Source organism: Meles meles, chromosome 20 (genome assembly GCF_922984935.1).
Source record: "Meles meles chromosome 20, mMelMel3.1 paternal haplotype, whole genome shotgun sequence".
In the NCBI taxonomy this organism is placed as follows: domain Eukaryota; kingdom Metazoa; phylum Chordata; class Mammalia; order Carnivora; family Mustelidae; genus Meles; species Meles meles.
Window position 1 is genome coordinate 46,130,417 of NC_060085.1, and position 21,055 is coordinate 46,151,471.

The 21,055-nt window shown below is 43.3% G+C and overlaps 1 protein-coding gene across 2 annotated transcripts in view; it reads right to left on the minus strand.

Annotated features, from left to right (window-relative positions):
• The window catches only part of IL5RA (interleukin 5 receptor subunit alpha), a 37,081-nt gene that overhangs the window by 3,422 nt on the left and 12,604 nt on the right, over positions 1–21,055 (minus strand). The window contains exons 8-11 of one of the 2 annotated variants that reach the window (XM_045991481.1): positions 18,932–19,077; positions 15,190–15,325; positions 3,320–3,416; positions 2,124–2,208 (exon numbers count right to left, since the gene is read on the minus strand). In XM_045991481.1, the coding sequence (XP_045847437.1) occupies positions 2,124–2,208; positions 3,320–3,416; positions 15,190–15,325; positions 18,932–19,077 (464 nt within the window). The remainder of the gene's footprint in view (positions 1–2,123; positions 2,209–3,319; positions 3,417–15,189; positions 15,326–18,931; positions 19,078–21,055) is intronic. The other variant, XM_045991482.1, reaches the window with a different exon arrangement.

Here is a 21,055-nt window from a genome sequence, read left to right on the forward strand (position 1 = left end):
CTGTGGTCTATAATTATTCCAAACACCCAAATCGAAAACTCTAAAGGTCACAGCTTACTGAAATGATCCATTTCAGTCAGTGTTTGACCCTTACCTGCCCTACAACCATCAGTTTCATCCATTCATGAAGCATTTCATTAGAAAACTGAATTTGTTAAGAAAATAGCTTGACCTACATGAGAGAGAGAATTTGGATAGAATTTGGCTTATTATCTGTTTTTGTAAATAAAGTTTTATTGGCCAGAGTCAATCCCCTTCATTTGCATACTGCCAGTGGCTACTTTAACACCACAATGGCAGCATTGAATAGTTGAGGGAATCCGTTTGGTTGTTAGGTATTTATAATCTGGCTCTTTTTTTTTTTTAATATTTTTATTTATTTGACAGAGAGAAATCACAACTAGGCAGAGAGGCAGACAGAGAGTGAGGAGGAAGCAGTCTCCCTGCGGAGCAGAGAGCCCGATGCGGGGCCTATCCCAGGACCCTGGGATCATGACCTGAGCCAAAGGCAGAGGCTTTAATTGAGCCTCTGAGCTCACTGAGCCACCCAGGTGCCCCTACAATCTGGTTCTTTATAGAGAAAGTTTGCTGACCCCTAATCTAAATAACCACTTAAGGACAGATTTGACAAAATGTATAATTGTACACTGAAAATCATAAAACATTGCTGACAAATTAAAGAAAATCGATATTTTTTGTTTGTATGGTATGATGCTATGTCATGTTTACAGATTGGGAGACTCATTTTTAAGATGTCACTTCTTTCCACATTAACCTACAGTACAACACAATCCTAATCAAGATCCCAGCAGCTTTTTTTGGTAGAAATTAATAAAATTTGCTCTAAAATTTATATGGGAGTGCAAAACAAAATACCTAGAATAACCAAAACAACTTTGGGAAAAAATCATGTTTGGGGGCGCCTGGTTGACTCAGTCGGTTGAGCTTCCAACTCTTGGTTTGGGCTCAGGTCCTGATCTCAGGACCATGAGACTGAGCCCCACTTAGGGCTGCATGCACAGCATGGAGTCTGCTTGAGATTCTCTCTCCCGCTCTCCCTTTGCCTCCCCCACTCACGTGCCCTCTCTTTCTCAAATAAATCTTTTTTTTTAAGTTTTTTTAAAATTTATTTGATAGAGCACAAGCCAGGCAGAGCAGCAGACAGAAGGAGAAAGCAGACTCCACAAGCAAAGAGCCCAATATGGGGCTCGATCCCAGGACTCTGGGATCATGACATGAACCAAAGATGGACACTAAATTGACTGAGCCACCCAGGAGCCCCTTAAATAAATAAATCTTTTTTTTTTTTTAATCCTGTTTGGAAGCCTTGCATTAACCTGATCTCTAGATTTACACTAAAGCTGTAGTAATCAAGACTACTTTGGTATAATGATAGACAAATAGATCAATGAAAGCAACTAGATAGTCCAGAAATAGACCCACATATATATAGATAACTGATCTTCAACAAAGATGCCAACACAACTCACTGGGGAAAGGATGATTTTTTTTTTCCCCAACAAAATGATGCTAGAACACTTGGGCAGCCATGGGTAGGTCAGCATTCAGTTAAGCTTAAGTGCTCTGAATGGCAAATAGAGCCTGAGGAAATGCATATTTGGGGAAGTCATTTGCCTTCTCTGTTTGTTTTTTGTTGTTGTTTGTTTGTTTTTTTACTAAGGAACTAGGAAAAGTTCCTCTGAAAAATGTTACTGATTAGGGTATCCATGTGCAGAAACATCAGAGCTAAACAGAACATTGGACCATCTCATCTATGGCCCTTGACTATACAGAAAAAAAAGTCAGGGCTCATGGGATTGAAGGAATTGCCCAAGCTCAGTTAAGAGATGGCTGATAGAAAAATTTCCAGTCTGACTGGTGAGGAGAAAAAATTCCAGTCTGACTGGTGAGGACACTTATAGCTGAACAGGACCTTTCCAATTCTCTCAGACAATAGTGAACATATTGAGCCAAAGAGCCGAATGACTAGAGCAACATCAAGTCACTGGCCTCCCTGGACAGACACTCTGCCCTGGAATATGCAAAACCAGTAACCTGATGACTGATCCCTGGAGACCCAACCCTGAGCAGATAGGACCCATCATGAGAGCCTTCAACATTACCTCAGGGCTGATGATTACAAGGAAATCTTTAAGATTATTTTTCGGTGCCGGAACTGGTGGAAACAGCCTGGCCCATAAGTGACCTCTGAAAACAGAGCAAAGCAGAAAATTAAGTGAGCATAGGAGAAAATTAGGTGAGCAAAGCAGCCTTTCTTGTGTATCAGTATCTGCTCTACAAATTGACCTACTGAATCTCAGGACTGCTGTTCTATAAATTTAAAAACTTTATTGACCAAGAGTTACAAATATTATATTTATATTATAATACTAGTCGGGCTATGATGTGGCTTCTGAATCATCCAAGAAAGACATGATGGTAACCACTTCACGTTGGTGCATGTTTTCAGGCCTAATTTCTGAACATGGGTGATTTGTAAGCTCTTGGTGCCCCACCATTCACTGTGATGCTGGCTCTAGCCCCCTCACTCAACTGTGCTGGCTCATAGAGTTGCCTTTGGTGTTCCTCTGCTTTGAAATGCCACCCTCCAGCCCACAGAATATAATATTTATAATAATGAAGCTCTTTCAAACCTAAGTAATTTTCTAAATTATGAAAAGACTGAGACAGAACATGTTCTTAAACCTCCTAAATGGCTCTTTGCCTTACTGAGAGCGAAAGTGGGTGAGGAGTTCTTATGGGCCATTTGCAGGCTCGTGGATTGGTCACCAGATCTGCATGACCTTTCTATAATCTGTATTTGACCAAAGGACAGTCAGCCACTCAGGGTCCGGGTGAACAAAGGGTGAAGGCAGGAGTTGACACCTCCTAATTGGAGATCATACCGTGGGAGGCACTGGGGTGACTTCAGTCTCTAGGGGGCTGCCTTCCTTTACCCAAGCTATAAAAGGAGTCTCCTAGTGGCTCAACTAAGAACACCAAATACTGAGAAGGCAGTAAAGGAATCAAAAGAACATGAAAGTAAAAAGCTTCACAGAAATGAATACACTGTCTTCAAATTCAAGATGGGTGTGTAATGGCTGAGGGGCCCTGCTATGCTCTGTCGGGTTTCCATAAATCACCTAAGGATGTTTCTCACTTTTTAATTTGGTCCCTGCTCATCTTGGAAAGGCTGTCCAAAAGATAGCAAAGCACTGTAATTCCAACTGCTAGCAAGCACCCTAGCGGATGCATGGCGGAAATGCAAAAATTCAATACTCAGACCTCATTGGAAACATTGAAATAAAAAAATACCTACATTTTACAGATGAGGGTGAAAATTAGCAGGATGAAGCAGATGGTTGCCACAAGCACGATGAGAAACCATTCCATGGAGGGCTTTTGATCCTCATTTCCTGATAGAAGAAGAAAGAAATCAGAGCTACAGTCAGCTACAGATATGTGAAATTACTTGAGGCAGCCATCAGAAAGCTTGGATTTGAGTTGCCAATGCTGGGTGAGGCTGGGCAAGTAGCTTAGCCTTCCTGAGCCTGGGATTTTTCGCGAGGGTGAAATGAAGCCACTTTTAATATTAAGTCATGATTGAGGCAGTCCACAGGTATTTACAGACTGCACTTGATGTAGTAATGCCTCCTGAATCTTGGATCTTATCAGCTTTGGATGAGTAGTAAGGTTTTTAGATGGAAAAGCTATAAAAGGTAAGCCCTCTTAGTAATCTAATTGCATTATAATAAAAATAATATACAAGGTTGGAAACTTAACTTTTAGGGAAAGTAAGTGATGGAATAATACTCAGAGTTAACCCTAATGCATCAGACTCTGCTAAAAGTACTTTGCAATCTTAATTATGTTCAGCACCTCTTAACGATTATTCCCATTTCACGGATAGGAAAGTAGAAGCAAATTGCCATTGAGAAAGTATAAATATGTTGCATACCATATCACTCTCCAGTTAAATTTGCTTCTTATCTGCATTCAAGGACAGATTCTTCTACTAGTTTTCATGATATCTTTGGGGTGTGTGATGATTTTTTAAGATACTGAAAATGCTTTCAGGAAAAGCCCCAGGTCCTTAACCACGTGGTTGTTAAGGGGGCAATGCACTTGTTAAACTGTCTGATTCACTTCCAGAGAATAAGGCAAATTCTGCATTATCTCCCTGGATGCAAGTTTGCTTTCTGTGGGAGAGGCCATTCACTAATTCATTCCTTTATTCACCCGTTTCACAAATATTTATCAGACTCCCACACTATGTTTGGCCCTGCAGAGGTTGCTGGGAGCTGGGTTAAAGCACACATGTGGGCTTTCCTTGTGTGCTATTTAGATCCATCAAAAAGGAAAGGCTCCAAACAAATAATAATACAGGTAATGACTTAATGCCACTTGTGCTAAGTGCGTGGGAGAAGTTCAAACCACACCACACCAGAGGAAATGGACCCCAAACTTCAGTTTGCCATTAATTGTTTTGTTTATAAAATGAAATTGAGTAAGTGGAACTTTCAAGTCCTTATAAAAATCCTAAGTCTTCCTAAAGCTCTGACATAACTTCAAATTCAAAACATGCAGCATACCAAAAGGGAGAAATGTCTGGAGGATTTAATGCTAGGGAGTCCAACTTTGCTTTGATCTCTTGCTGTTTTGCCTCTTGAGAACTCTTACTGGGGTTTATCTTCTACTTCCCCAAAGCTTTAATCTCTCCTCCTTCATCTCTTCCCTCCTGCTTTCAAAAATTCATAGAGTCCTTTATCTTGAATAAGCCATTACTTTGCTCTGCCATCTCTCCCAACTATCATCAAATACCTTCCTATTTTATTTCCTAGCCTAATTTCTTGAATGAGGGATTCAGGGTGCTTCATTTCCCACCCCAGAAGCTGCTTTTTTATTTGTTGATGGCTGCCTCCTAGTCAAATTCAAAGGACACGTGGTTTCTTTTTTCAACTCTTTTACCTGGCCTCCTTCCTAATTTCAGACATGACGGTTGCGCCCACCTTGATACCAAGTCATTGGCTCTTTAACCCAATATTCCCCTTCCTTGGTGGCATTTCTGTCTTCTCTTTTTAATTTCAACTGACCCTCTCAGCTCAGCTCGGGACCCTTGGGTCTCTCCCACTGGAAAGTGTGTTGAACACAGCTGCATCTTTTAATTCCGTGTGTTCTTCTCCCAGGTCCTTAGTCCTGGCCCAGCCCTAACACCACGGTTCCACTTCTAGATAGGAAATTTCCCATAGGTGAAACCCACTTAGATATTTCTCCAAGCAGACAACGTTGAAAACTAAACATCTGCTCTCCTTAACATCAGAACGCCTTCTCTCACTGACTTCCCCATGATGGTCTCCATATTGGGATCCTTGGAATTCTCTGATTCTTCCTATTCTCTAGAGCCCTGCCTTTCTCCACTGACTCAGTTAACATCATCACATCATACATGCTCATAAAAGTAAGAGAGGCCTGCCTTGGTCTCATGGGTGCATCCTTGCCTAGTGTGGAAATCTGGATTCTCTTCTCTGCTTTCAGTGGAGGTCACCATTCTGGGCCTCTGTTCCCTCATCTATACAAACAAGCAAGTTGAAATACACAGTCTTTAAGATTTGTGCCAAGTCAGTACCTTTTCTAATACCACCGACTCCATCCAGGCCACTGTCATTTCCTATGTACTTACCTTTAACAAAATTGATCTTAGAAAGGTAGTTGTTTGTATGGCTAAAGTTTTGTAAATTGTCATAAAGTATAAAAAATAGAAACAATAATCGGACATAACTAACAGCTTATTTTCTGTACTTATTTTTTACTGAGTGTTCATGGGTACCAGACACTGTGATGGTGCTTATCATGCATTTTAGCATAATTCTCACAACAGCATGTCGAGGTGGGCACCATGCTCACTTGGCAGATGGAGAAACTGGAGCAGAGAAGGGCCGACTCTGTCCACTGAGGACACAGCTCGCAGGAGGAGCTGGGATCCCGGCCTGAGACTGGCTGAGTGGTGATGCTCTTAACCGTGATGCAGGGATCCCATTCCACTGCCCATCATCCCCAAACTGAGGACACACGGCCCAGGCAAGAGCTGCACTTAAGACATCCTAAGCATTTCTCTATCATTGAACATGCCCCTGAGAGTCATCTTCCTAGCTGGGTACCAGGGAAGCGTTGTTCCACTGTTGGGTCCCCACTATTGGACATAGCAAAGTTGGCATGCTGTGCTTCCACAGGAGGGGGCTGGCTGCATTGTAAACCGGTGGTCCCCCTGATATTCTCAGGGTGCAGTTGGGTTGAATCCCTTTATTAAAAATCTACAACCAGGGCGCCTGGGTGGCTCAGTGGGTTAAAGCCTCTGCCTTCGGCTCGGGTCATGATCTCAGGGTCTTGGGATCGAGCCCCGTATCAGGCTCTCTGCTCGGTGGGGAGCCTGCTTCCTCCTCTCTCCCGGTCTGCCTCTCTGCCTACTTGTAATCTCTGTCTATCAAATAAATGAATAAAATCTTTAAAAAAAAAAGAATTAAAAACCTACAACCACAGTATCTTTTTTAAGTTCTAGGTTTTGTTTTTTTTTTTTTTTTTTAGAGAGAAAGAGCAAGTGTGGGAGCAGAGGGGGAGAGGGAGAGAGAGAATTGCCAGCGGACTCTACACCCAGCATAGAGCCTGATGTGGGGCTCGATCTCAGAACCCAGAGGTCATGACCTGAGCCAAAATGGAAAGTCAGATGCCTAACCGACTGAGCCACCCAGGTGCCCCAAATTTTAGGTATTTTTATCTATTATTTTACAAAGAGGCATTAGTCATACTTTGTAAAATGATAAAAACAAGATATTCAAGGAGGCAAAACTTTTATTTTCCCAAATGCCACAGATACTGAAACGTTTTAAGAGTAATACTCAGTTGTCTGGGTTGTGACTGAGCATCCTGTGAAGCCTTGTTTTTATTGCACTGGCTCATGGCTAATGGAAAGAGCACCTGGGATGAACTAATACCATCAGATGCCATCTAGCTTTATTTCTCAGTCTGATGTCCTGGATAAGGGATTTTCCTGCTTCATTTCCCCATTTCTGAAACCCACCAGTTCATGCTCTTAACCATTATTCAAGTACGTTAATAAGTTCATTCAGAAACTCCAGACTCCATTTCCACATATGGAATATAAATTTAGCAAGGGGTATGTCAGCAGAAAAAAATTATCTGGTTTGTAAGTAGGTTTAACAGGTAAAGTTTGAGTCCCACAGAAAGAAAGAGCTGTGTTGTAAATATTATCAGCGTCACACACTTGGTCCCATTTGTGTCTCAAATTGTGAAACACCTCATAGTCAGATGCATCGAGCGCTGATAATAGTACCGTTCACTTCTGACCATGATTACAAAAATCTTTTCAGTTAAACCACTCTCCATTTATTCACTTTGGCTCTTACTTTGATAAAATTTTTCACTGAATTAGCAAAAATACAGAGGCAACTGATTTTATTTCATTCAATCAAAAAAAGTTATTGATGCATGTAAGTTGCTATGTGGGAAGCAAAGTCATGGTCACTGCTTGGAGGGAGTTGGCAAGTGAGTTGTTTCTCCTGGCCTGGCTTCTGCAGTGTTGCTGATGCTCTTTAGAAAGATTCCCCTACCACCAAGTGAGAACAGAGCTCACCCCCAGAGAACAGAGCCAAGGTCAGCGTTATGGTGAAGGAAACATAAACAGGCAGGTAAAATTAGTACAAGGAAAAGCTTTCATATACTCACTTCCGAAAGGAAATTACTTATGGATTATCTACTGTTTAATTTTTAATGCAAAAGTCTCGAGTCCGTTACATAAATGAGTAAATTAAAGTTAGCATCGACTCTGATTTTACTGAAGGTAGAAAAAATGGGAACAGGTCCCAAGGGTAGTACATATGTCCTTTGGGTCAAAGTGATAAAAATTTCACTACTGAAAAGTTGGGAGATCCCTGACTATATCATTAGTTTGAATTTTGGGGTCTCTGGCCTTAGAGATTTTCTTAAGAAAAAGGATTTCCAGATAACTTGAATATTTTCTCTGACTCAAGGAGAATGCCTTTCCTACCCTAAAACGGAAGCCACAGATGTTTCTTTTCAAGAAATCGAAGGGCCCTTCTATTTAGTTATGCAGAGATGTTTTAGAAAGAGGAAGTCACGCTATGGGTCCTTCTAAGGAGAGAAGCCCTCCAGACCCTCCACCTCATTCCTGGATGCTCTTCTGACATTGTCAACTTACAGCATTTGGGAACTCAGCTGTCTGGTTTCTGATGACCTTCATTATCATTTTTGACATCTTGCCATTTTACCTTGAGAACAAGCCAGCTGCTGAAAATTCTGTTCCGTGACATGGCAGTGTGAGGGGTGGGGGTAGGATGCTGCCTGGAAAGGGGGAGGGAATGTGATGGTGGCAAGCAGGGAGGGAAGATAAACCTAGGCGCCAGACCAACTTAATCCCTTCACCTGCATCTGGCTATTTCTGGAGCTTCGTCAAATTGCTTCCCTCCTGTTGCTGTGACCCCTCTTGGTGCAGAAGTCTGTCATCTACGCGTTCAGGGTAATAACTCCGAGGAGGGTCAATTCAATGTGGAAGCTGTTCCACCTTAAATTGTCCACACAAGTGTGTCTCTCAGTGCTTCCATATTGATTTTGAATCTGACTTCAGACTTAACAATAGGTTTCAAGGGAAAAGAGCTAATTAGCAAATTGATGGGACTCTTCCAATGAAGCAGCCCTGGTCTGTGTTCATAGAACCAGCAGGTGCTGGGACAAGGCAGGCAGCACCAGCAGGTGCCAGGTCACGGAGAGGCTATGCCTGCATCTGCCCGTGAAGCTGCCCGTAGTTTGCCTCTCCTTGCAAGGGGAGGCTGTGGCATCATTGGTGAGCGGCACCCCAAACCAGGTCAGAGGCTCCCATCACAAGCACAAGTCAGAAGTAACCCTTTTATGTGGATGAGCTTTCTGAGGCAGCTGGTTTAGGGAGAAAAAAGAGGGCAGTAAACGCAGCCTCAGCGGACAAAATGTAGGGTGGCCCAGGGTCCAGAGCAAGATAGACAAAACGTGCCCTGTGCTCCTATCTGGAAATGGGGCTCAAGTAGACTGAAATACGGAGAGGAAACGGAGACTGTGCACGCATGCGCACAGTGTGTTCAGGATTCACTGGAGAGATGGCTGCAGGACTGCTTATTAGGCCTCGCAGGACTAGTCGTGAGGAAGTAGACAAGAGAACTTGGTTTTTGCTGGTCTCTGCTTTGCAGGCTTTCCTACACAGCACTCCCAGGCAACCCAGCACTTTGTTCCCTAAGGGGCTCCTGGGCCTTCCGTTAGCCTGCTAGCAAGCACCCTTGAAAGGCTGTGGTCATTGCATAAAAGTAACAAGGGAGTGACATAAGTCAAGCAGAGAGAGTCAAGTATCATATGGTTTCCCTTACTTGTGAGCATAAGGAATAACATGGAGGACACTGGGAGATGGAGAGGAGAAATGAGTTGGGGGAAATCGGAGCGGGAGACAAACCATGAGAGACTGTGGACTCTGAGACACAAACTGAGGGTTTGGGAGGGCAGGGGGCTGGGGGGGGGGGGGGGTTGAGCAAGCCTGGTGGTGGGTATTATGGAGGCACTGGGTGTGGTGCATAAACAGTGACTTTTGGAACACACACACACACAAATTAAAAAAAAAAAAGAAACAAGGGAGTGAAGAGATGTTGGCTTGGTTGTTATTCACCACCGAGGTGACCTTGAACAGGTGACCTTTCCAGCTTCCATTGTCTATTTGGTAAAAGGGGGATAAGGACTGAGTGAGTGGGTAAAGTCGTCAGCCCAGTGTTAGTACATAATAGGTGCTAAACAAATATTTGTTATTATAATTGCAATTAAACACATTGTGTCAGAATGGAAGAATCAAGAGGGTTTCCCTAAGTTATCAAAGCAAGACTAAAATTCAAGGGCTGTCAGAATCCCGAGAATGCAGAGTAATGAACTCAGCCCTGGAGGGGAAAGGAATGCACCAAATAATGAAGATACTAGGGAAATAGGAACACAAGGCATGGAGGGTCCTAATCCTCAAGGGTCTATGTTAAAATGAAATTACTGACAACTTGATCATAAGCTGGCAGAGTGTCAGCCTTTCACAAACCCTGGCTCCCGCTGCCCATCTTCCTGCCTCTGTTTCCCTGGCTGGCACCATGACCTCTGGGATGTGAAAGCATGACAGAGAGAACAGGGTGAGGAACCAGTCCTATGGCTTGGTTCCAGACCCAGGTTTACCACTTTCTTTCTCTGTCACTTCAGGCATTTCCTTAAGTTCTCTGCATCTTTTTTTCACATAATCTGTAAATCTATGTAATTAAGGAAATCCTTTGTTTGTGAAGATACACAGGATCACATAGATGAATGTGCCTAGCATGGTGCTTGGCTCAACAGTAGTCCTTGCTTCCTCTAAGCTGTTGTCCCCTCTGCAAGGCCCTTAGTGGGGTAGAAATCATGTGTGGAAGGCCAGTGTGGGCACCACTAGAGGTGGCCACCAGAAAACACAATAGAACACCCTGCTCCTTAGAGTTGGAGACTGAGGCTGGCATCTTCCCTCTAGCTAGTCCACTAGTCCATTTCCCTCCGTGAGGTTATGAGGACCGCCTAAGGGTGAGGTGGTCCTGTCCCCGCCCCCCGCCAACCTCCCCACCCCCTCCTGTCCCCACTGCTGAGAGCAAACAGTGGGCCTGCCAGGGACTAACCAGCCTTTGAAACCACAAGAACCTGGATCTAAGGACACAGTTGACTGACCTGACTACCATGTTCACCAACTTGAAATCCCCCATTTGCAAAGAAAACCCAGAATCCCCACAAGTTCCCTCAGCCTCAGGCACGCCCAAGTGGGCTTTTCAGGTTATTAGGTCACCTCTTTTTATTTTTTAGACCAGTTTTGTCAGCATTCATCTTTTCCTTCATGAAAGTTTTTTCATTTGCAGAATTCTTTTTGAAGACCTAGGGAAACTGAATTTGGGACCTCTGCCATGTTTGCCCTTCCTATTTTCCTTTGCTCGTTTTCTCTCTGTTCTACCACAGTGAGAGAATTTAACAAGAAAGTGTGTGGTGACAAAGCAGAAAATAAAGGACGAGAGAGCGCAGGAGGTGTCCAGGGCTGAGGATGAGGCTGCAGGACCTGCCCTTGGCTTCTGAGTCCAGGGGACCCGGCCAATGCATGTGTTTCCTCACATATTCCCAGGCTCTTAAAGTCTCAAGAGTTGCCTGTGGGGACCTTACTTTCATCTCAACCCAAATGTTTAAACACATCCCTGATATTCTGCCTCCACCTACTTTCCTTAAGTCCTTACAGGCTCTAGGCTGGGTCACATGGCTCTAAGAACCAGTCCCCCCACCGCTGCCCCAAACTGTGACGGGAGAGCTAAGGCCCAGATTTCCTCTAACTTGTCTTGTGGAAAGAGCCTCCGAAGGCAGCAGAGAATGGCAGCGACATGGAAAACTTTGCTCTACTCCTGGAGGTACAAATGCTACATATCTCAAACCTAAAGAAATCTTTAAATTAAAAGGTGTTTTTTCTTTAGGTGGGTTTTTTGTTTGTTTGTTTCTGTTTCTGTTTTTATTTTTGTACCTGGTATCACCATGACAGAGCTGGTGGCCTTCAGACAGGGCCTTCAGTGAAGTTGGGGGCAAACCCAGTCGCTGGTTGGGAGGGCCATGCCCGTGATTGCGGTTAAGACCCGACCCTGATAAGGTCTCAGAAAGACTGAGCCTGACCAGTGACAAGGCAGGAAAGGAGTTCAGGGTAGACTCACATAACCAACACTCTCTTTTCCAAAGGGAAGGCTACAGCTATAGGGCATTTCATTTTCATAACTGCTTTTCTCATGCATGGTGTGTGAGGTTCATGGAGGGGGGAGAAGGAGAGAGATGAGGGACTGAAGCAAAGGGAAGGCTTCATAGGACCAGCGGCAGGAGAGCAGAGGTTTAGGTAAACAGGAGACAGCAGAGATAATAGGGGAACAGAAGAATCCGGAAGTTAAGAAAGATTTAAAAAGGAGAAAGATGTGTGAAAATTAGGAAGTTAGCTCTTAAGATAAGACGCAGAGGCCAGTCGAGGAAGGGCAGTTGATAACCAGTGTTGATAAAATGAAACCAACTGCTATTTCCATTTGAAAACAAACATGTTTTATGTGTTGGAAATCCTAGCACAGGAGGGCCCATCTAGGGCCAAGGTTCTGGACACTTGCCTGCTGGATCCTCTCACTGTCAAAACGTAGCCTTCCTGGGTCTCGCTGTTGAATAACCTTGGGCTATCATGGGTTAATGAGTGAAGCAAATCTATTCTACTTTGCCAATTGATGAATATGTCACCTATTTGAGAAAATTAGCTATGAATAACCACTTCTGGGCTGTTTGAGAACTACTGATTAATTTAATATCTCTGGGTCTCCCTTTGCTTATACGAAAGGAGATGGACTTAATACGTGAGAACGAGGTGGTATTTGAGTGGGGCTGCAGAGTGGAAATGGAAGGGGAGGGCTCCAGGGCACCATACATACAAGGTGGGAGAGGAGGAAGGGTGTCTGAAGGAAATGAATGTAGCGACAAAATTGCCTGATAGACTGCAAGCGGAGCGGAATTATGGTTGCATCCTCGAGGGGTAAGGAAGAGCCACGTCCCAGAGGAGCCCGGACTTCCTATTATGTTTATTAATCATCTTGATGAAAATGGAAAGTCTGCATTGATTAAATTCACTAATGATCCTAAACTGAGTAGGGGAGTCAATTCCAGAAACGATGGATTTGTAAGGTGAGTGGTAATATTAATCAGCTCATCTTATGAAAAGGGTGGCAGTAAATGAAATGGGATTTGCCATAGATAATGGCAGTGAGGTGTACCTGGGGGGGGGGGATTATAATGAGGCTAGTTCTGAACTAGGAAGCTGTTATTTGGGAAATAATAATGGGAGGAAAGCTCTAAAGTGGAGAGTGAATAATAAATTAAAAACAAGCTTAAAATAAATTCTCATTATGGATCACAATTTCACTATTTCACTCTCAGCTCTTCTGTGGGGGGCTGAGGGAGTGCAGAAGAATCTTGGGGTGCAGCTTTCACAGAACTGGGAACTGGGACCCAGCGAGGTTAGGCACAGGTCACTAGGGAGGGGTGGCAAACCTGGGCACGCTCATCAGCACTCTGTACCCTGCCGGGGTGACAAGGATTGGCACTCCTAAGACCTACACGTAGCCTGAGAATCCCTCTCAGCACAGCACAGCACAGCACACGAAGCCAGCCCTGACCCCTTGGCTGGTGAGGTGCTATCTTCTTCCATCAAACGTTTGGGTCGGAGAACTAGACATTGACAGAGTCATGGCTGAAACCCAGATTTCCTGATTTGTCATTTTTGCTCTGTAAGTTCTAAACTGTTTATGGTCAACACTGACCTGAACTTCATGATTCAAACTCTCGGAAAGCAGAACCGGCGTCTTAGCTAGGGTTCTCATCTTGGTTTCTCCTGTGTTGGTTTGAAGTCCTTGGACAGCACTGAAAAAAATCTCTGAAGCTCTATGTGCAGTAATGTTCGGGAGACACTCAGAAATATCGATAATTCAGAGCTAATGAGTTTTGTGCCCTTGGGGAATAACGTAGACTTTTAAAAAAGTGACCAAATATAAGTAATGAAAATTAAGCTTCTATCACAGGCATTTGATAAAAGGAATAATCTTGTTAAAATTTCCTGGGACTGATTAATTTTCTGTTTCGCTCTTTGCGAGCAAAGTGAAAAGACTTTGTGCAGAAGAAGCAGTGTGGAGGGAGGCTCTGTGTGTGCTGGGTGTGTGGAGCCAGGTGGGGGCATCAGCCTGGGGAGGAGAGGGTGGGAAGAGTGGCCTTGGCACAGTTGGGAAGTAGGTGCACTTGGCCTGATCTTTGTTCCTTTTATCCTTCTTTCTTGTCCCTCTACCCAGGAAGACTTGTGCTGCTCCTCTGAGTTCCAGTGGGGAAATATGGGGGCCATCCCTTAAGGCTGTGCTGATTGTGTGTCACACAACTCCAGGGGGTGCCATTCCCCTTTGCAAACTCTGCAACTCTGCATGGCCAGCCCCCTTGCAGACTCATAGTCCCTCTGCAGTTCTTAGGCCTTTTCTCACCTCGCCCAACCTTCTATGGAAATCTACTTGATACGTGTCTAATCTGACTCACATCCACATAATCTAATGGGTCACTGCCCACAAATTTCCTGAAGACCCACCCATGAGCCTAAGTGAATGACTTAAATGGAAAATTTTACAAGGGGCCTGAAAGAAAGCTCTCCTTAAGTACACTCTTCAAATGATCAATGAATACCCCATAGGATGAGTGAGAAATAACATTCACATGCTTGACCAGCCATAACCACACAGTCAGCTCCCAGGATCTCATCATTGTTTCATTTGTTCAGCACTTTGCGGCTTGCCATAGTCCTGTCGCCCCACGGCCTTCCGCAGGCTGCTCTGCCGCTTCACGTCTGCCACTCACCGGGCATACAGAGTTAAGCAAATTGCCCAAACTTGCAAAGCTACTTTCTCATCTGCAAAATAGGTTTGTTGCTAAGATTCACGGAGGTAATGGGCGTAAAGCATAGAGCAGGGTTTGGCAAACAGCCGTCCGTAAATGTCACCTATGGTCATTATTTTTTATTTCACAGTACCCTGTGAGGCAGTGAGGTGGACATTATGTGTGTTGTCCTGGGAACCCAAGCAGAGTCAGAAGGGACTTTTTCCAAGGGTATGCAGTTATCACATACCACAGCTGGGTGTTACATTCCTGCCATCTGGGTACAACTCCCGTGTTCCCTCCACTGTTCCGTGTGCTCATTGATCTCATGCAACACTGAACCACATACGTCCACATCCTCAGGCTGCCTGGTGGCAGCACACACAAGAATTAGATTAGCCGCTTTTTGACTGTCTGCTTTGCCATAAAACATCTCTGGAAACCCAGTACACCCAGGCAATGACAAACAGGCTGTGAATTTTCTGTCTTGAAGCTGCAAGGCCACACCTCCAGGTTATGGGATCACTGTCTGAAGCCGAGTGAGCACGGCAGCGGTCAAAAGGGCAGTAGGCTGACGGAAGATGAGGCATTTGGGTCCATGAATGAATGTGTACACTTTCCAGGATTATCGGTGTTAACCATGAGGAAGGTCGCTCACTTTAAAATAAACAAGAGACTCACCCACGTATACTGTTTGGCTCCACTCACTCCATAACCCCGTCTGTCTGCACACAGAACTCACTGCTGCTCTCACTTGAATGGAATACTTAGAAATATCAGTTATCGAGATGAATGTATTCGTTGTCATTTTTTCTGTCTAAATGGGGAAAAAATAGCATTATAAGAATCTCTGGACATGTAATTTAAGTCATGTCAGTTATCAGAATAGAAGGTTGTACCTAAGTGACATGACTCACTGTTACCTGATCCATTGAAAATCAATAGGACATGCACTGATTCGTTTATTCTAGAAAGTTTCAGTTTGAATGTGTTGGCAGCTCCCCTTTGGGGTAAGCAATCTTATAACCAAAATAAAGAAAAAGTCAATGGTAACATCTAGATGATTTGTGTGGGTCTAGTGATGTTTCCTGATGAACAGACCAGAGTGGCCAGTAGAACGCATAATCCCCCTCATCTTGTCCCGCCATATTCTGTAGTCATGGTACTATACTATACAGCATCATTTGATTTCCATGCTCTTCAGCAAGCATCAGCAAACCACAGCATGTGGGCCCGTCCGGCGTGCTGCCTCTTTTTGTAGGCATATATATATATATATCTGTGTGTGTGTATATATATATATATATCTGTATATATATATATATCTGTATATATATATCTGTATATATATATCTGTATATATATATATCTGTATATATATAGATATCTATCTATATAGATCTATATAGATAGATATCTATATATATATAGATATATATATAGATCTATATAGATATAGATATCTATATAGATCTATATATCTATATCTATATAGATAGCAGGAAGATAGCATCTTCCTGCTATCTATATAGTATAGATACTATATAGTATCTATGATACTATAGATGGATACTGTATCTCTCAATGATTGAAAAATATCAAAAGAGTATCTCATGACACATGAAACTGAAATTTCAGTATCCATAGGTAAAGCTTTACTGGAACACACCCGTGCCTATTTGTTTACATATTATCTATGGCTGCTTCTGTTCCCCAGTGGTAGAGCTGAATAATGGTGATAGAAACCATACGACTTGCTAAGCCTAAAATATCTGGCCATTTACCAAAAAAAAAAAAAAAAAAAAAGAGGAAGAAGAAGAAGTTGTTTGCTATTCCCCGATGTGTAGGAATGTCTCAAGCTGAAGCCAGGGGGTGGGCATCGTGATAGAGAAGAGAAAAGAGCAAAGGCCTTGAATCTAGGAAGGGCCGAGTTTGAACCCTTTACTCCAAACTACCTGCAAGGCAAATTCCTTGACCCAAGCCTCTGTTTTCGCATCCGTAAAATGGGAATAACAACACCCATGCATGAATTATTGAACTAAATGGAAGTACCTTTGTAATTCCAAGTTTAAGAATGTACTGGGTCACATCCTATGAAAACTATGAATATTCAATCCATCTTTGATGAGCAAAAACAGCAATGTTGGTTAGTTGAATACAATAATAGTTGCTCAGTAAATGCTAGTTTGCCACAGGCAATTTGGGTTAACGTCTCCAGTGTGACAGTGAGGCTATTTTCTCACAAATGAGCCTTTCTCTGTTCTTCTCTCTACTGCTCAGTGTCCACACCATTCAGCTAATCCTGTAGGCCCCACACCAGAGACCTATCCCCAATACCTGCATCATGCATTCTTCTGGGTGTGCCCCCCTTGCTCCCCCACCCCATGACCACTGCCCGACGTCTTTTGTGATCTTTGGCTTGGCCCGTTGCCAGAGCCATTAACCCCACAAGCCTGTGTCCACATGCCCCCTCCACACGCGTCCAGCTTTCATGCTGCTACCAATATTGTTCTTTGATTTTGCAGATGCAGTCGCAGTTCTGTATTGAATCGAATTCTAGAGTAGCTTTCAGTGCCTCTGGCAGTGGTTTTAAAAGGGGAAACCACTCTTTTTTTTTCCCCCCCTTTTAAATCTCAGTCATTCTGGGAAAAGTCCCAGTGTAAGATCTAGACTTATTATCCCAAGGTTGCCTTTATGTCCAGACCGATTCAGTTACGGCCACTTGGCTGTAGGAGCCACGCTCTCTTATGCCTTATGCCTAGACCTCCTGCCACTCCAGGAGCACTTGGCAGACTCCTGGGGGCCAGGAGCTATTTATTTCTGAGCCTCAGTGAGGGAAACACAGAAATTGAGAGGACAGCTTCAAAGCTGTTGTATCGATTTGACATGGCCCCAACATCCAAGCCCATGCTTGCTGGGCTTCTTTCTGGGTATATTTGATTTTTCTAGCCTTTCCTTTTTACTGTATTTTACAAAAGAATAATTGGAAATTGAGTTAGAAGTCTAATGAAAAATTAGAAATTAGAGTAGAAATTTTTTTTAAAAAAGGAAGCCAGTCTTTCAGCATGGGTATTTTGGGAAGTGCTGGTTACAGAAATGGGTCTCCTCTGCTCACCCTGCATGTTTCTACTCCCCTTTTCTGATTTTGCTCAATTGGTCTCAGCAGGGGCCCTCAGTAGGGGGTTGCTTGGCCTACCCCCTGTGCCTGCTAAACTAGGCCCCTTGAAGGCAGAGACACTATCTTCCTTATCTTTATACATCCCACACAGAAACCGATTTCTAAGTATTGGCTGAATCAAATTGGATGGAGTGGAATATGCTTTGCCTACTATCAGTAAGAGGCCAGCAGTAATCCTAACTTCCCTACACTTTGCTAGTTTAGTGACTTTGGGCAAAGGGGCTTAATCTCTTGGCCTCACTTTCCTATGTAATGGGAATGAGGGTGACTTAATGGAGTTACTGGGAGGATGGAATAAATTAGCATAGTAAGACTTGACCCAGAGCTGATGCTTCCTCAACTCTGGCTGGCTTCTTAGTTCTTTGTCCCTTCAGCTTTTTGTTTCTTAGTGCTACCAAGTATATTTCAGTTGCAGTGAAAGACAGAAAACATAATATTTACCATCTTAACTCTGGCAGTGAATACATCCACCTTGTTGTGCAACCATTTCCAGCACTCTTGGACCCTCTGATACCGAAACTCTACTCTTGAAAAACAGCCCCCACACTCCCCTCCTCCCAGCTCCTGGAAACCACCATTCTGCTTTCTGTCTCTCTGCATTTGACTACCCTTGGTATCTCCTGTAAGTGTGGTCCTGTAATATTTGTCCTGTTGTGACTGGTTTATTTCACTTAACACGGTGTCCTCAAGGTTCATCCAGGTTATAGTATGTGTCTGAATGCCCTTCCTTTTTAAGGCCGAACAATAGCGCATTGTACGGGTAGACCACACTTTATGGATCCGTTCATCACCGGTAAGTGGACACTCGAGTTGTTTCCTCCTTTCGGCTGCTGTGGATAATGCAGCTATGAACACGGATGTGCAAATTTCTCGTTGAGATGCTGCTTACTGTTGTTTTGGATGTATACCAAGAAGCGGAATTGTGGGATCCCACAATAATTCTATTTTTGATTTTTTGAGAAACCCTCATACTGTTTTCCACAGCAGAGGCAACATTTTATATTGCACCAATAGTAGTGCTTATGAGTTGTTATCTGATCCTTTGTGTTATTTTGAACCCAAAGTATGTCCTTTCAACACAGAATGTCAGTAAATTTTGGTTTGTTTTTACAAAACTTGTGTAGATACAAGTTACCGCTGCCCTTGTTAGTTCCAAGTTATAAGCACAGCTGTCACTGAATAGAATTTTTAAAATGTTTCTAAGAGAATGCTATCATCAAATATTGGAATGATCTGAAGAATTACCTGAAAATAATTTTTTCTGGCGTTGTAAATCTTCACTTCATATTCAAAGCAGTGAATTGGAAAGGCAGAAATGGGTTTCTCCCACTGAATAGAAAGACAGGTTCCTTCAATCTCTGCTGTGACATTCACGGGAGGATTAATTCGATCTAGGTTAGAGAATGAGAAAGGTCAGTGGTCTGGGCTGATAAATTCAATCCACTCATACTCCTCAAGGCATTTCTAAGATACAATCCTCTCAAGTACCTACCCTTGGGATTTAGCTGACGGATCTCCACGCCCCAAGACCCCAGTGGCTCACTGGTGACTCCTATGTTGTAGTGCTGAAGAGATTTCTACTGAAATCTTAAAGGATTCCTATTCCAAGTGCCATTGAATGATGGGGTCCCTTTCCCCTTCAGCTCACTGCAAGATCCACCTCGCTATCCCTGTTTCTCCTGCGGGACCAGACTGAGTCAACCTCATCCTGGAGAGAAATTGCTCTGGAGCTTTCCCCTGAGCCCTGCCTCTGCTGAGCCAGGTGTGTGACCCTGGCTAGTAATTTCCTCATTCTGAGCTTCAGTTTTGTTTCATTTTGTTTTGTTTGCCTTCCTTCAAGTTTGTTTGGGGGATGGAGTACGAAGTTTCAACTTTCTCTTGCATAAAAAGAATGGATTGCACCACATTTGTCTTAATTTACAACTCTACGGTTCTCTTCCCTGACTTACCACTTGATTTCTTGTAGTGATGTGGGTGGAAATTATTTCTAAGTAAGCATTCCTCTCTTAGGTTACGTGACTTAGATCTCATGGTTAATCATAGGGGCAAGCTAAGAATGGGACCTGTTGGTTCCAGAGCCTGCCATTCCCTAAGCAGATAAAAATGTAATCAAGAATGTATTTCTTTTAATAATACGAGGAATTTATCTCAAAGAAATGAAAATCATACAGGAAAAAGAATTCCTGTGGTCTGTCAGGTTGTGTCCATTTTCATATTAATATTGTTTCCTAGGTCCTCCTCAGCATTTTTTTATTACCAGTTTTCAGGAAAGTGACATTTTTAGGTCATTTGAGAAATAGACTATTGAATAGAATTGCATAACCTCTTTAGTAAGATGGTTCTTTAAAAGAAGTTCTATTTCATTTGATAGAGATTTAGATAAATCCTATCCCTTTAAATAATATTTTAATATATTTATAATTATGTATAATTACCAGGCACTGTGCTAAGCACTGTATGGTTATTAACATACTTAATTCTCACAAAAACCTTACAGGAAGTATTAATTTTTCCCCATTTCTTTCTAATGAGAAGACTGAGGCCCAGAGGAATGACCAGCTTGTCTACAGTCCCTCAGCTAGTCAGCAGGGGAGACAGGATCCAAGCCCAGGCAGCCTGACTCCACAGCCCATGCCAGTAAATATGCCACAATTGAAATCTTGAGCGTTAGTAATAAGAATGTGACAGGAAAGGCTCCCGACAAATTTCATTAATACAAGTATCTAGGATGAAGGAGACTATTTCTATTTTGAGAACAGAGCAAATGAAACCTTAATACGGTTAGATCTGAGAATCACATGTTGAGCAAGACGTTCTCAGATCACCCACGGGAGATAGACCAGAATGGCAAAGGATCCTAGGAGGAAAGCATGCGGAATTGGGAGTGGGAAGCCTGGGGAAGAGAAATCTCAGGTTAAGAAAGCTGGCTGTCTTTGGCTAGCTCTAAGTCTATCTTGGGATGGAGATGAGAATTATTTGGAGGTGGTACCAGTCCATCACAGGACCCATGGGCAAAAACATCATGAAATGAGTCAGAGCTGAGAAAGGGCTGCTCCCTCCAGCAGTGAGTTCTAGTGCCTGGTTCAGTGATTCTCCTGTGGTAGAGATTCTATCCCCCGTGGGACGTTTAAAAATACTGGGAGACATTTTGTTGTCACAGCTTGTGGGGGAGGATGCTGGTCTAGTAGGTGGAGACCAAGGATGTTGCTCAAAATCCTGCAAGGCACAGGTCAGCTCCTCCAAGACAGTTATCCGAGCAGGAATTTCGGTGGTGCTGAGGTTTAGAAAGCTGGTCCCTGTGATTGTCGGGCAGGGGACAGATGGTCACTTAGTATTGAAAAATTAGTCAAACTAGGTGATCTTGAGAAC